The sequence below is a fragment of the Pseudophryne corroboree genome, chromosome 9, assembly GCF_028390025.1.
Source record: "Pseudophryne corroboree isolate aPseCor3 chromosome 9, aPseCor3.hap2, whole genome shotgun sequence".
Classification (NCBI taxonomy): domain Eukaryota; kingdom Metazoa; phylum Chordata; class Amphibia; order Anura; family Myobatrachidae; genus Pseudophryne; species Pseudophryne corroboree.
This window is the reverse complement of record NC_086452.1, coordinates 95,872,018-95,887,195: the sequence shown is the minus strand read 5'-3', so window position 1 is coordinate 95,887,195 and position 15,178 is coordinate 95,872,018. Positions and strand designations below refer to the sequence as shown.

The window sequence follows — 15,178 nt, the reverse complement described above, 5'->3', positions numbered from 1 at the left end:
CTTGTTTACGATCCGCAGTATCCTTAAGGGCCGCCGTGTCAGGTGACGGGAGAGCCACCTTTTTAGACAAACATGACAGGGCCTTGTCCACAGTGGGGGGTGACTCCCACTTTTCCCTATCCGCCGAGGGAAACGGATAAGCTACCGTAATTCTTTTGGGAATCTGAAACTTTTTGTCAGGACCTTCCCAGACTTTTTCAAATAGCGTGTTCAGTTCATGAGAGGGAGGAAACGTCACCTCAGGTTTCCTTTCCTTATACATACAGACCCTTTTATCAGGGACAGCCAGGTCCTCAGTGATATGTAGTACCTCTTTAACCGCCACAATCATGTACTGAATGCTCTTTGCCAATTTTGGATCTAATCTGGAATCGCTATAGTCGACACTGGAATCAGAGTCCGTGTCGGTATCAGTGTCTGCCAACTGGGCCAGCGTATGTTTCTGCGACCCTTAGGGGACCTGACTTTGCAATAACATATCTTCTACAGATTTCTTCCATGCCTGGGTCTGAGACTCAGACTTATCTAGCCTCTTACTAATAAGAGCCACATTAGCATTCAAGGCGTTCAACACATTCACCCAATCCGGCGTCGGCGGTGCCGACAGGGTCACCCCCGCAGCCGTTTGTGTCCCTAATACAGCCTCCTCCTGGGAAGAGCCTTCAGCCGCAGACATATCGACACACGTGCACCCAACACCCACAGACACACCGGGCATATAGGGGACAGACCCACAGTAAAGTCTGTCAGAGAGACACAGAGGGGATTTGTCAGCTCACAACCCAGCGCTAAATCAATGGGTCTGAAATCACCGAGAATTTGCCTCAGACCTAAAGCGCTTTTACAATCACATATATATTGCACCAATTGACCTGCCTCCCCACCATTTTGTACCCCTGGTACTTGTCAGTGTGAGGAGGACCAGTGTCTCTGCAGCCTGCGGAGAGGAAATGGCACCGTGAACTGTGAGGAAGAAGCCCTGCCCCCTTAATGGCGCGCTTCTGTCCCGCTTTTTCTGATATTTATACTGGCGGGGGTTAGGACAGTGCCATGGTACTAATGTCCCCTCTTGCCAGTGGAATAATGAGGATGATTTTAGCTGCCGAGGGCGCCCCCCCACCCCCCTGCACCCTGTAGTGCTGTGTGTGGGAGCTCGGCGCGCAGCGTCTGCCCGCTGCGCGGTACCTCAGAAAATGCCGTCAGTGAAGCTGAAGTCTTCTTTTCTTCGGTTACTCACCTGTCTTCTGGCTCTGAAAGGGGGCTGCGGGAGTGAGCATCTAGGCGTACCCAGCGATCAGCACCCTCAGGAGCTAATGGTGTCCTGTAGCCGGAAGCAGAGCCCTTGAACTCACTGGAAGTGGGTCATACTTCTCTCCCCTAAGTCCCACAAAGCAGGGAGACTGTTGCCAGCAGCCTCCCTGAACATAAAAAACTTAACAAAAAAGTATTTTTCAGAGAAACTCAGTAGAGCTCCCTGTAGTGCGTCCAGTCTCACTGGGCACAATTCTAAAACTGGAGTCTGGAGGAGGGGCATAGAGGGAGGAGCCAGTTCACACCCTTTCAAAGTCTTAAAGTGCCCATGTCTCCTGCGGATCCCGTCTATACCCCCATGGTTCTATGATGACCCCAGCATCCTCTAGGACGTATGAGAAATTTGAAAATAAAAATAAAAAATTTGGTGTCGACCTTTTGTGTGTAAACCTTTCACCCTGTTGACCTTTCCTACTGTTAACCTTCTCATGTGTCGACCTTTTGACCAGGTCGACCTAATGTATGTCGACCAACAGTGGTCGACCTAATGACTGTAGACCTTCCTATGTAGATCTCATACCCGACACAGATGCATTAAGTATAAGCTGCTGAAGGTTTTAAGAACTGAAGTTGAAAAAATAAGATTTTAAACCTACCGGTAAATCTTTTTCTCCTAGTCCGTAGAGGATGCTGGGGACTCCGTAAGGACCATGGGGTATAGACGGGCTCCGCAGGAGACATGGGCACTACAAAGAACTTTAGAATGGGTGTGCACTGGCTCCTCCCCCTATGCCCCTCCTCCAGACCTCAGTTAGAGAAACTGTGCACAGAGGAGATGGACAGTATGAGGAAAGGATTTTGTTAATCCAAGGGCAAGATTCATACCAGCCCACACCATCCACACCGTATAACCTGGAATATACGAACCAGTCAACAGTATGAAACAAACAGCATCAGTCAAAGACCGATCCAAACTGTAACATAACCCTTATGCAAGCAATAACTATATACAAGTCTTGCAGAATGTTGTCCGCCGTGGGACGGGCGCCCAGCATCCTCTACGGACTAGGAGAAAAAGATTTACCGGTAGGTTTAAAATCTTATTTTCTCTTACGTCCTAGAGGATGCTGGGGACTCCGTAAGGACCATGGGGATTATACCAAAGCTCCAAAACGGACGGGAGAGTGCGGATGACTCTGCAGCACCGATTGAGCAAACATGAGGTCCTCATCAGCCAGGGAATCAAACTTGTAGAATTTTGCAAAGGTGTTTAAACCCGACCAAGTCGCCACTCGGCAAAGCTGTAATGCCGAGACGCCTCGGGCAGCCGCCCAAGAAGAGCCCACCTTCCTAGTGGAATGGGCCTTTACCGAATTTGGCAACGGCAATCCAGCCGTAGAATGAGCCTGCTGAATCGTGTTACAGATCCAGCGAGCAATAGTCTGCTTAGAAGCAGGAGCGCCAACCTTGTTGGCTGCATACAGGACAAACAGTGCCTCTGTTTTCCTAACCCGAGCCGTTCTGGCTACATAAATTTTCAATGCCCTGACCACATCAAGGGACTCGGAATCCTCCAAGTCCCGTGTAGCCACAGGCACCACAATAGGTTGGTTCATATGAAAAGAGGAAACCACCTTAGGCAAAAATTGAGGACGAGTCCGCAACTCTGCTCTATCCACATGGAAAATCAGATAGGGGCTTTTGTGAGACAAAGCCGCCAACTCAGACACTCGCCTTGCCGATGCCAAGGCCAACAAAATGACCACCTTCCAAGTGAGATACTTTAATTCCACGGATTGAAGAGGCTCAAACCAGGGAGACTTAAGGAATTGTAACACCACGTTAAGGTCCCATGGCGCCACTGGAGGCACAAAAGGAGGCTGGATATGCAGCACTCCCTTCACAAAAGTCTGGACTTCTGGAAGAGAAGCCAATTCCTTCTGAAAGAAAATGGATAGGGCCGAAATCTGCACCTTAATGGAGCCTAATTTTAGGCCCATATTCACTCCAGTCTGTAGGAAGTGGAGAAAGCGGCCCAGATGGAAATCTTCCGTAGGAGCATTCTTGGTTTCACACCAAGAGACATACTTCCTCCCGATACGGTGATAATGTTTCACTGTCACCTCCTTCCTAGCCTTTATCAGAGTAGGGATGACCTCGTCCGGAATGCCCTTCCCAGCTAGGATCTGGCGTTCAACCACCATGCCGTCAAACGCAGCCGCGGTAAGTCTTGGAACAGACAGGGCCCCTGTTGCAACAGGTCCTCTCTGAGAGGAAGAGGCCACGGATCTTCTGTGAGCATTTCCTGCAGATCCGGATACCAGGCCCTTCGAGGCCAATCTGGAACAATGAGAATTGTCTGTACTCCTTTTCGTCTTATGATTCTCAATATCTTTGAGATGAGAGGAAGAGGAGGGAACACATAGACCGACTGAAACACCCACGATGTCACCAGGGCGTCCACTGCTACTGCCTGAGGGTCCCTTGACCTGGCACAATACCTCGGAAGCTTCTTGTTGAGGCATGACGCCATCACTGACTTGCAATCTCTGTAAAGACTTCTTGATGAAGCCCCCACTCCCCTGGATGGAGATCGTGTCTGCTGAGGAAGTCTGCTTCCCAGTTGTCCACTCCCGGAATGAAGACTGCTGTCAAAGCGCTTACATGATTTTCCGCCCAGCGAAGAATCCTGGTGGCTTCCGCCATCGCCACTGCTTCTTGTTCCGCCTTGGCGGTTTACATGAGCCACGGCTGTGACGTTGTCTGACTGAATCAGAACAGGCAGGCTGCGAAGAAGAGTCTCCGCCCGACGTAGGCCGTTGTAGATGGCCCTAAATTCCAGTACGTTTATGTGCAGACAAGCCTCCTGGCTTGACCACAGTCCCTGGAAGTTTCTTCCCTGTGTGACTGCTCCCCATCCTCGGAGGCTCGCGTCCGTGGTGACCAGAACCCAGTCTTGAATGCCGAACCTGCGACCCTCTAGAAGGTGAGCACTCTGCAGCCACCACAAGAGAGATACCCTGGCCCTGGGGGACAGGCTGATCTTCTGATGATTATGTAGATGGGACCCGGACCACTTGTCCAGAAGGTCCCACTGAAAAGTCCTCGCATGGAACCTGCCGAAGGGAATGGCCTCGTAAGACGCCACCATTTTTCCCAGAACTCGAGTGCATTGATGGACCGACACCCTTTTCGGCTTCAACAGGTCCCTGACCAAGTTCTGGAGTTCCTGGGCTTTTTCTATCGGGAGAAAAACCCTTTTTTGTTCCGTGTCCAGAATCATGCCTATGAAAGTCAATCGGGTCGTTGGAACCAACTGTGACTTTGGCAGATTGAGAACCCAGCCGTGCTGCTGCAACACCCTCAGGGAGAGTGACACGCTTTTCAGCAACTGTTCTCTTGATCTCGCTTTTATCAGGAGGTCGTCCAAGTACGGGATAATTGTGACTCCCTGCTTGCGCAGGAGCACCATCATTTCCGCCATTACCTTGGTGAAAATCCTCGGGGCCGTGGAAAGCCCAAACGGCAACGTCTGAAATTGGTAATGACAATCCTGTACAGCAAATCTCAGGAACGCCTGATGAGGAGGATATATGGGGACATGAAGGTATGCATCCTTTATGTCCATTGATACCATAAAATCCCCCCCCCTCCAAGTTGTCGATGACCACTCTGAGCGATTCCATCTTGAATTTGAACCTTTTCAAGTATAGGTTTAGGGATTTTAAATTCAGAATGGGTCTGACCGAACCGTCCGGTTTCGGGACCACAAACAGGGTTGAGTAATACCCCGTCCCCTGTTGAAGCAGGGGAACTTTGACCACCACTTGTTGAAGACACAGTTTTTGAATTGCATCTAAAACTACCTCCCTTTCTGGGGAAGAAGCTGGTAGGGCCGATTTGAAAAACCGGCGAGGAGGCACATCTTCGAATTCCAGCTTGTAACCCTGGGATACAATTTCTATTGCCCAGGGATCCACCTGTGATTGAACCCAGACGTGGCTGAAAAGTCGAAGACGTGCCCGCACTGGGGCGGACTCCCTCAGCGGAGCCCCAGCGTCATGCGGTGGATTTAGTAGAAGTCGGGGAGGACTTCTGCTCCTGGGAACTAGCCGTAGCTGGCAGCTTTTTCCCTCTGCCCTTACCTCTGGTGAGAAAGGAAGATCCCCGTACTCTTTTGGACTTATATGACCGAAAGGACTGCATCTGATAATGTGGCGTTTTCTTTGGCTGTGAGAAAACATAAGGTAAAAAAGTAGATTTACCTGCAGTAGCTGTGGAAACCAGGTCCGTGAGACCTTACCCAAATAAGTCCTCACCCTTGTAAGGCAAAACTTCCATATGCCTCTTTGAGTCGGCATCACCCGTCCATTGGTGGGTCCACAGGGCTCGACTAGCAGAAATCGCCATGGCGTTGGCTCTTGAACCCAGTAGGCCAACGTCTCTCTGAGCATCTCTCATATATAGGATAGCGTCTTTAATATGACCCAAGGTCAATAAAATGGTATCCTTATCCAGGGTATCAATTTCAGCAGACAAGGTATCCGTCCAAGCTGCTACAGCGCTGCAAACCCAAGCCGACGCTATCACCGGTCTGAGCAAGGTACCAGAGTGTGTGTAAATAGACTTTAAGGTAGCCTCCTGCTTGCGATCAGCAGGATCCCTGGGGGTAGCTGTATCTTGGGATGGCAGTGCTACCTTTTTGGATAAGCGTGTCAACGCTTTGTCTACCCTTGGGGAGGATTCCCACCGTATCCTGTCCTTAGTCGGGAAAGGATACGCCATAAGAATCCTTTTGGGAATCTGCAGTTTCTTGTCTGGAGACAGGGCCGGTGCTAGGGTGTTCGGCGCCCTCCTGCAAAATATAAATTTGCGCCCTCCCATACTTTACATGCAGGGCCGGAGGGTTACCATGGCCTCTTGGGCCCCTGAGCTGCAGGAGATCCGTGTAAGCCTATGGATGTGAACTCTCTACCAGTATGTGTATAAATCAACTTCAAGGTAGTTTCCTGCCTGCGATCAGCAGGATCCTTGAGGGCTGCCGTATCTTGAGACGGCAGCGCCACCTTTTTGGATAAGCGCGTTCACGCCTTGTCACCCCGGGGGAGGATTCCCACCATACCCTGTCCTTAGCCGGGAAAGGATACGCCATAAGAATCCTCTTGGGAATTTGCAGTTTCTTGTCTGGAGTTTCCCAAGCCCTTTCAAACAACTAATTTAGCTCATGAGAAGGGGGGAAAGTAACCTCAGGTTTCTTTTCTTTAAACATGTGGACCCTCGTGTCAGGGACAGAGGGGTCATCTGTGATATGCAACACATCTTTTATTGCAATAATCATATAATGAATACTTTTTGCCAACTTTGGCTGCAACCTCGCATCATCGTAGTCGACACTGGAGTCAGAATTCGTGTCGGTATCCGTGTCTGCTACTTGGGTTAGTGGGCGCTTCTGAGACCCAGAAGGGCCCTGTGACATTGTGAAAGGCAAGGATTGACTCCCTGCATTTTCCCTGGACTCTGCTTTGTCCAACCTCTTATGTAATAAATTTACATTTACATTTAAAACATTCCACATGTCCAACCAATCAGCTGTTGGCGTTGCCGACGGAGACACCACACTCATTTGCTCCACCTCCTCCCTAGAAGAGCCTTCCGCTTCAGACATGCCGACACACACGTACCGACACTCCCACACACTCAGGGAAATATCTAATCTGGAGACAGTTCCCCAAAAAGGCCCTTTGGAGAGACAGAGAGAGAGTATGCCAGCACACACCCAGCGCCAAATGACCCTGGAAAAACAATTCCCAGATGCACAGCGCTTTTTATATATGTATTCAATATACACTCACTGCGCCAAATATATGTGCCCCCCCCCCTCTTTTTAAGCCCTCTGTCACCGTGTTCAGCAGGGGAGAGTCCGGGGAGCCAGCTTCTCAGCAGCTTGCTGTGGAGAAAATGGCGCTGGTTAGTGCTGTGGAATCAAGCTCCGCCCCCTCGGCGGCGGGCTTCGGTCCCGCTCAAACATATAATACTGGCGGGGGTTCCTATATCTAATGCCTCTGCAGTATATATACTTCATATTGCCAGCCAAGAGGTTTTATTGCTGCCCAGGGCGCCCCCCCTGCGCCCTGCACCCATCCGTGCCTGTAGTGTGTGTGTGTGGGAGCAATGGCGCGCAGCATTATCGCTGCGCGTTACCTCAGTGAAGATCAGAAGTCTTCTGCCGCCTTTGAAGTCTTCTGTCTTCTCATACTCACCCGGCTTCTATCTACTGGCTCTGCAAGGAGGACGGCGGCGCGGCTCTGGGACGAACGGCTAGGGTGAGACCTGCGTTCCGACCCTCTGGAGCTAATGGTGTCCGTCCAGTAGCCTAAGAAGCAGAGCCTATCACTTAAGTAGGTCTGCTTCTCTCCCCTCAGTCCCACGACGCAGGGAGCCTGTTGCCAGCAGGGCTCCCTGAAAATAAAAAACCTAAGAAAAAATTCTTTTTTTCAGAGAAACTCAGGAGAGCTCCCCTGTAATGCACCCAGTCTCCTCTGGGCACAGGATCTAACTGAGGTCTGGAGGAGGGGCATAGGGGGAGGAGCCAGTGCACACCCATTCTAAAGTTCTTTGTAGTGCCCATGTCTCCTGCGGAGCCCGTCTATACCCCATGGTCCTTACAGAGTCCCCAGCATCCTCTAGGACGTAAGAGAAATCTAGGGATTCAGACCTGATCGTAGCAGCAAATTTGTTAGCAGTTGGACAAAACCATGGGGGTCATTCTGAGTTGATCGCTCGCTAGCAACTTATTGCAGCGCTGCGATCAGGTTAAATCTCGGCAAAACTGCGCATGCATATGCACCGCAGTGCGCAGGCGCATCGTACGGGTACAAAAGAGGCAGTACGGATGGTGTAATGGTTAGCATTACTGCCTCACAGCACTGAGGTCATGGGTTCGATTCCCACCATGGCCCTAACTGTGTGGAGTTTGTATATTCTCCCCGTACTTCCGTGGGTTTCCTCCGGGTGCTCCGGTTTCCTCCCACAATCCAAAAATATACTGGTAGGTTAATTGGCTCCCAACAAAATTAACCCTAGCGTGAATGTGTGTGCGTGTACATGTGATAGGAAATATAGATTGTAAGCTCCACTGGGGCAGGGACTTATGTGAATGACCGAATATTCTCTGTAAAGCGCTGCGAAATATGTGTGCGCTATATAAATAACTGGTAATAAATAAATAAATAATAAAAGAGGATCGGTGCTGGGCAATGGATTTAACAAAGAAACCATTCGCACAGCCGATCGCAAGGTGATTGACAGGAAGAGGGCGTTTGTGGGTGTCAACTGACCGTTTTCTGGGAGTGTTTGGAAAAACGCAGGCGTGTCCAAGCGTTCACAGGGCGGGTGTCTGACTTCAATTCCGGGACCAAAAAGACTGAAGTGATTGCAGCGGCTAAGTCCACAGCTACTCAGAAACTACAAAAAACTTTTTTGTGCTGTCGGCTGCAAAAGTGTTCGCACACTTGCAAAGTGAAAATACACTCCCCCATAGGTGGCGACTATCTGATCGCAGCACAGCAAAAAGTTGCTAGCGAGCGATCAACTCGGAATGACCCCCCATGTGTACTGCAGGGGGGGGAAGATTTGCCGGCGGCCGGGCTCCCGACGACCAGCATACCGGTGTCGGAATCCCGACCGACAGCATACCGACAGCTTTTCTCCCTCTTCGGGGACCACGACCCCCCTGGAGGGATAAACCGTGCCCGCAGCATGGCGAGCGCAGCGAGCCCGCAAGGGGCTCATTTGCGCTTGCCCAGCTGTCGGTATGCCGGCGGTCGGGATTCTGGCACCGGAATGCTGTCCGCCGGGAGCCCGACCGCCGGCATAACATACTACACCCGATATAACATGTGCAGAGAGAGTTAGATTTGGGTGGGGTGTGTTCAAACTGAAATCGAAATTGCAGTGTAAAAATAAAGCAGCCGGTATTTACCCTGCACAGAAACAAAATAACCCACCCAAATCTAACTCTCTCTGCAAATGTTATATCTGCCACACGTGCAGTGCACATGGGGGGTCATTCTGATTTGATCGCTAGCTGCCGTTGTTCGCAGCGATCAGGCTAAAAATCGGTATTTCTTCGCTTGCGTATGCACCGCAATGCACAGGCGCGTTGTACGTGTACAATGAGCATCGTGGGTTTGCACAGAGTCTAACGAACATTCCAGTCGCACGGCCGAACGCAGGAATATTGACATGAAGTGGGCGTTTCTGGGTGTCCACTGACCGTTTTCAGAGAGTGCTTAGAAAAACGCGGGCTTGGCAGAAAAAATGCATGCGTGGCTGGGCGTTCGCTGGGCGGGTGTGTGACATCAAAAGCCGTCCCTCCGTCGTTAGAATCAACGCACACGATGAGTAACTACAGGGCTGGTCTTGTTTTGCACAAAATGATTTTGCAGGCGCCCTGCTGCACAAGCGTTCGCACTTCTGCAAAGCGAAAATACACTCCCCAGTGGACGGTGACAATGCGTTTGCACGGCTGCTAAAAGTAGCCAGCGAGCGATCAACTCGGAATGAGGGCCATGGTTTTCCCAACTGCTAACAAATTTGCTGCTACGATCAGGTTTGATTTACCCCCTCTGTTGTAAATCATCCCGGTCCTTCTGGATATTACGCTGTACAGCGTGTTATTATGTACATACCTCTATCTGTTCTCCCTTTCTTTTTCCATTTCTAGAAAAACTGGAGCAGCTGAACATTTCCTCGTTCCCGGTGCACTGGACTGAGGTGGTTGCTGTGCGGGCAAATCCTGATCGTTGTGACCAAACTGTGCGACATAAAAGCTGCTCGTCTAAAATACACAATAACGTGTTAAAATATGCGAATGTTTCACCCCTGCTGTTTGAGCAAAGTATGCATAAATAGGTGATAATGGAAACTATGTTATGGTGTATAATACGTATGGCTCATCAGAGAGCAGATGTGTATACATTTCTGTATGCAGGTGAAGCAGAGTGTGTTGTGTTGTGCTGTAGCGTGTCGGTTAGCCCTCACACACCTTTGTAGCCGACGTTCACCTCTCACATCAATGGCACGTGGTGCTCCGCAGTTTCCGCGTCGGTTATTGGCAATGTTGCCATTTGTCCACCCTCACCACAGCAGCACGCGAACAGTTCACAAACTGCGCTATTTCAGATATACCTCCACCCTTGGCACGAAAGCCGATAATAACCCCTTTTTGCAAGTTAGATAAATCGCCCCTTTCACACATGACAACGACGGCGATATGTGTGCAGACCGCCTATCGCACACCTTACATACCCACCATGCCAGCGGACGACATGTTATGGTCTTCATGGGCTACGAGCCGCTGATGTCAAATGTAGGAGGCAGTCATGATTAAGGTGACTCAACAGTGTGTGTGTATATATATATATATATATATATATATATAGCTGCATAGTGCCACTCCTATAGTACCTTCATTTATTTTTTGTGTTCTTGTTATCAGACCTTTGGAAAGCATAACATACTAAAAAAGGGGTGGTACTTAGGGGTTCATTCTGAGTTGATCGTAGCTGTGCTAAATTTAGCACAGCTACGATCATCTTCCCTGACATGCGGGGGGACGCCCAGCACAGGTCCGCCCCGCATGTCAGTGCCGCTTCCCCCGCACAAATACAAAAGCATCGCACAGCGGCGATGCTCTTGTAATTGCGAAGTAACTCCCGGCCAGCGCTGCGGCTGGCCAGGAGTTGTGTGTGGCTGCCGCTGACTGTAGCGGCTGCGTGAGACATCATGCAGCCGCCGCGGCACGCCCCCCCCAACGGTCCGGCCATGCCTGCGTTGGGCGGATTGCGCCTACTAAACGGCGGCTTAACGCCGCCGTTCAGCCCCCTCCCGCCCAGCGACCGCCTCTGTCTCAGAGGCGATTGCTAGGCAGCGACGACTGCCATGCGCCGGCGCACTGCGGTGCCGGCGCATGCGGAGTTCTGACCTGATCGCTGCGCTGCGACAAACTGCAGCGAGCAATCGGGTCGGAATGACCCCCTTAACTACAAGGCTTAAGGGCCCCACACACTGGTCGATACCAGTGAAAGATATGAACGATCTTGTTCATTAATGAATGAGATACCGTTCATATCTTTCAGTGTGTAGGCACCAGCGATGAACGATGTGCGGCCCCGCGCTCGTTCATCGCTGGTTCCGTCTCGTTTAAACATGCAGGCCAATATGGACAATCTATGCAGTGCTATGTAGCCGGGTGACGGGGGAAGTGAAGAAATTCCCCACCGCCACCGGGTCGCCCCTCTGCCATATCGGTCGTCGGACAGCTCCGCGGCGGGTCGCTAGGTGTGTAGGGCCCATTAGTGTCCTGGTTCCTGGTTATATCTCGGTAGTTTCTAGCTATGCCTCTGTATTCATGTTATACTTATAGGGACAATATAACTAGTATAATAAGGTAGCAAATAATGTGTTTAATTATGGTTTTTTACATGTAGTAACTTACCATTAACTAATTTGACAGGTAATCCGGCGACCCTGTTAGGAGTGATTAGTCTCTGGTTATCAGGGAACCAGGCTTCATTGATGACGTTCTTGGTGGAGAAATGGATAAGTCTCTGTCTTAATTCTGTCACAGTCAGATCCGGCCTTCCGTTTAGTATCATTGCCGCAATACCTAAATCAGATAAATCATTATCTCCTTTTCAGAATCTCTCTGGAAGACAGACCTAAGTTTGGCTGGCAGTCACACACACAAAGACTCATTCTCTCATCATGTCATGTGATCACAGATGGGGGAGATATTACAGTGCAGACAGAGATCAGAGGCATGTTGAAAAGCCTCTCTCCTGACTACATCATGTGACTGTGGTTGCCATGGTAGTCACATGATTCTGTGTAAAAGCTGCTATATTGTAAATCATTAATAGCAGCTAAAGAAAATGGTAATTACCAAGTTTCTACAGCCTGCTACAGTAATTTATATAAGAAATAACAAACAAATGTATTCATGGGATTGCTGCTTTAAGTACTTGTGCCTAGCCACATTTGCTAGGGAGGTAAAAGTGATGGCACCCTTCACATCCATTAGACATTATACATAGCATTTGTATAAAAGTTGGGTGTGCTTTTTAACATTATGAAGGATTAATAGATCTGCCAGCAGGGTAAATCCTGATGATTTACAATTTTGCGGCAAGGAAATTGACATTTAAGTGTTTTTCTAGGTTTATTTTCCCTATGCCTAATGTGATAGCTGCCTCTGGTTACAGTACGTCGCTGTAGATACCCTACAGTCTAGGACAGGGATTCCCAACCACATTAACATTCCATGTTTTAAGGATAGCCATACTTGAGCAAGCTGACTTAATTAGTACTTCAGGTATTTTGATTCAACAATTGGTGCTCAGCATGGATCTCACTAAAACCTGGACTGTTAGTGTGCCTTGAGAACCGTGGTTGGGATTCCCTGGTCTATGCTATAGCAAGGTTATCTTGTGTCATCTTTCAATAGCATTTTTAAACTTTTTGGTTTGGGGGAAGTGGGAGAAGAGAAGAACAATCAACTAACTTTTATGCAACATTCACATTGTGATATTTCTAAATATCGTAAGAATGTATTAAAATCAGCATGCAGTGACATAGCTTGTGAAAACCTATGTCCTTGCAAATCCCCTCCCTGCACTTCTTAGGGTATTTAAAAAAAAAAAAAAATACCGGCTACCTCTCCACTGTGCTCCTGTCCCTGCTCCCCTCCCCTCCAACTGCCCCTCCAAACACACACACACCTTCCCCTGTTCCCGCTGTGCTCCTGAGTATACCCCGGCCCCCATACTGCTGCCAGGCTTCCTGCCTCCTCTCCTGCCCCTCTCCAAAACAAGAAATTAACACTTCCCTGCATGCTGTGATCGGCGGGCTCCTTCTCTGTGACCCAACTAGCAGATCTGTGCGGTCAGCTGAGTTGCAGTGACAGTCCCGGTAGACATCTCAGTTGTCTGTACAGATCAGGTGACCGGGTCACAGAGAAGGAGCTCACTGATCACCGGGTTCAGGTAAGTTTTATTTTATTTATTTTCTATTATACTTATTTATATTCTCTGTGATCAGTCTGTGGTTTGTTTAGACACACTGGCTGTGCAAGCACACCGACTCTGGTTCTGCTCTGCCTTTCAGCATGTAGGAAGGGCAGAGCAGGAGTAGGGGAAACAGGGAAGCTTGCATAATGCCATCTGAAGATGGCGTTATTATTGCAAGGCTCCCTCCGGTATTTTTTAACAATATAACATTGGTAAATTTGAACAGATCGCATTTCCCATTACTAGTATGGGAAATGGGATCTGCCTACTAAAATTTGCCAATTTAAGGGTTTGAAGGAGTTTTTTATGAAAACTCCTCCAACAGCACTTTCATACATTTTGGTAATATTAAAATTAAGTGAAAAGGGTGTGAAAACACCTGTTTTCACATTATATTAGTACAAAAAATATTTTTAAATATGCTGTTAAGTGAGGCCCTGAATATATATCTTGAAACTCCAGTGGTGACCTAACCACTAATCAGTTAAAAATATGGCTTATGAAACATAAAAACTCTATCAAATGTATATATATCAAGCACTTTGAGAAGAAACATGTCAATGGTTTTGCAGCAGCAACTACCAGACTTCAGCACTGTATTACTCTCCACCCATCTGTCAGATTATAAAATTAAATGCGTTCATGAAATGACGGTGTGCTCGTCCGTACCTGCCACATGTGCTGCTGCTTGAGATGTTCCACTCTTAGATGTGAAACACGTACTGCAATCACTGGATGCCCCAATGATATCATCTCCCGGTGCAAACATATCCACACAATTGCCAAAATTAGTGCCAAGCACTCCCATTGTAACCGGCTGGTCCTCATAGTTGGTAGCTCCAACCGTAATAACCTGCACATAAGAAAGAGCCAACAAGCTACATTATGTTCTATCTGCAAATCTGATTATCTGGCACTGTCCTCAGTACCCCTCTATAAATCACCTTAAAGCTAGGCCAGATTAACAATGGGGTAGATGGAGCTACAGCTCCAGGCCTCCATATATAAACAGGCCCCACTTTTGTTTTGTTCATATGTTTGTAAATCCAGTCATAAGGACACAGAGACATGTGAGTTCACTGCTGTGCTGTTTTATTCCATCACCAACTCCAGGCACACTGCACACTGGACCCCCCACTTCCCAGCATCCCCCTGGTCCCAGGGACCATCACTGAAGATTCAAGCTTACACATATTAGTAAGGGAGTGTCTACAAATATTAAGCATTCTAATACACTGGCACTGTCCTCAGTACCCCTCTATAAATCACCTTAAAGCTAGGCCAGATTAACAATGGGGCAGATGGAGCTACAGCTCCAGGCCTCCATATATAAACAGGCCCCACTTTTGTTTTGTTCATACATTTGTAAATCCAGTCATAAGGACACAGAGACATGTGAGTTCACTGCTATGCTGTTTTATTCCATCACCAACTCCGGGCACACTGCACACTGGACCCCCCACTTCCCAGCATCCCCCTGGTCCCAGGGACCATCACTGAAGATTCAGGCTTAAACATATTAGTAAGGGAGTGTCTACAAATATTAAGTATTCTAATACACTGGCACTGTCCTCAGTACCCCTCTATAAATAACCTTAAAGCTAGGCCAGATTAACAATGGGGCAGATGGAGCTACAGCTTCAGGCCTCCATATATAAACAGGCCCCACTTTTGTTTTGTTCATATGTTTGTAAATCCAGTCATAAGGACACAGAAACATGTGAGTTCACTGCTGTGCTGTCTTATTCCATCACCAACTCCAGGCACACTGCACACTGGACCACCCACTTCCCAGCATCCCCCTGGTCCCAGGGACCATCACTGAAGATTCAGGCTTACACATATTAGTAAGGGAGTGT

At 48.8% G+C, this 15,178-nt stretch overlaps 1 protein-coding gene across 2 annotated transcripts in view; it reads right to left on the bottom strand.

Annotated features, from left to right (window-relative positions):
• PCSK9 (proprotein convertase subtilisin/kexin type 9) overlaps positions 1–15,178 on the bottom strand; it is an 82,851-nt gene that overhangs the window by 27,910 nt on the left and 39,763 nt on the right. For both annotated transcript variants that reach the window (XM_063939664.1, XM_063939665.1), the window contains 3 exons: positions 13,989–14,172; positions 11,750–11,920; positions 9,942–10,090 (listed from right to left, as the gene is read on the bottom strand). In XM_063939664.1, the coding sequence (XP_063795734.1) occupies positions 9,942–10,090; positions 11,750–11,920; positions 13,989–14,172 (504 nt within the window). The remainder of the gene's footprint in view (positions 1–9,941; positions 10,091–11,749; positions 11,921–13,988; positions 14,173–15,178) is intronic.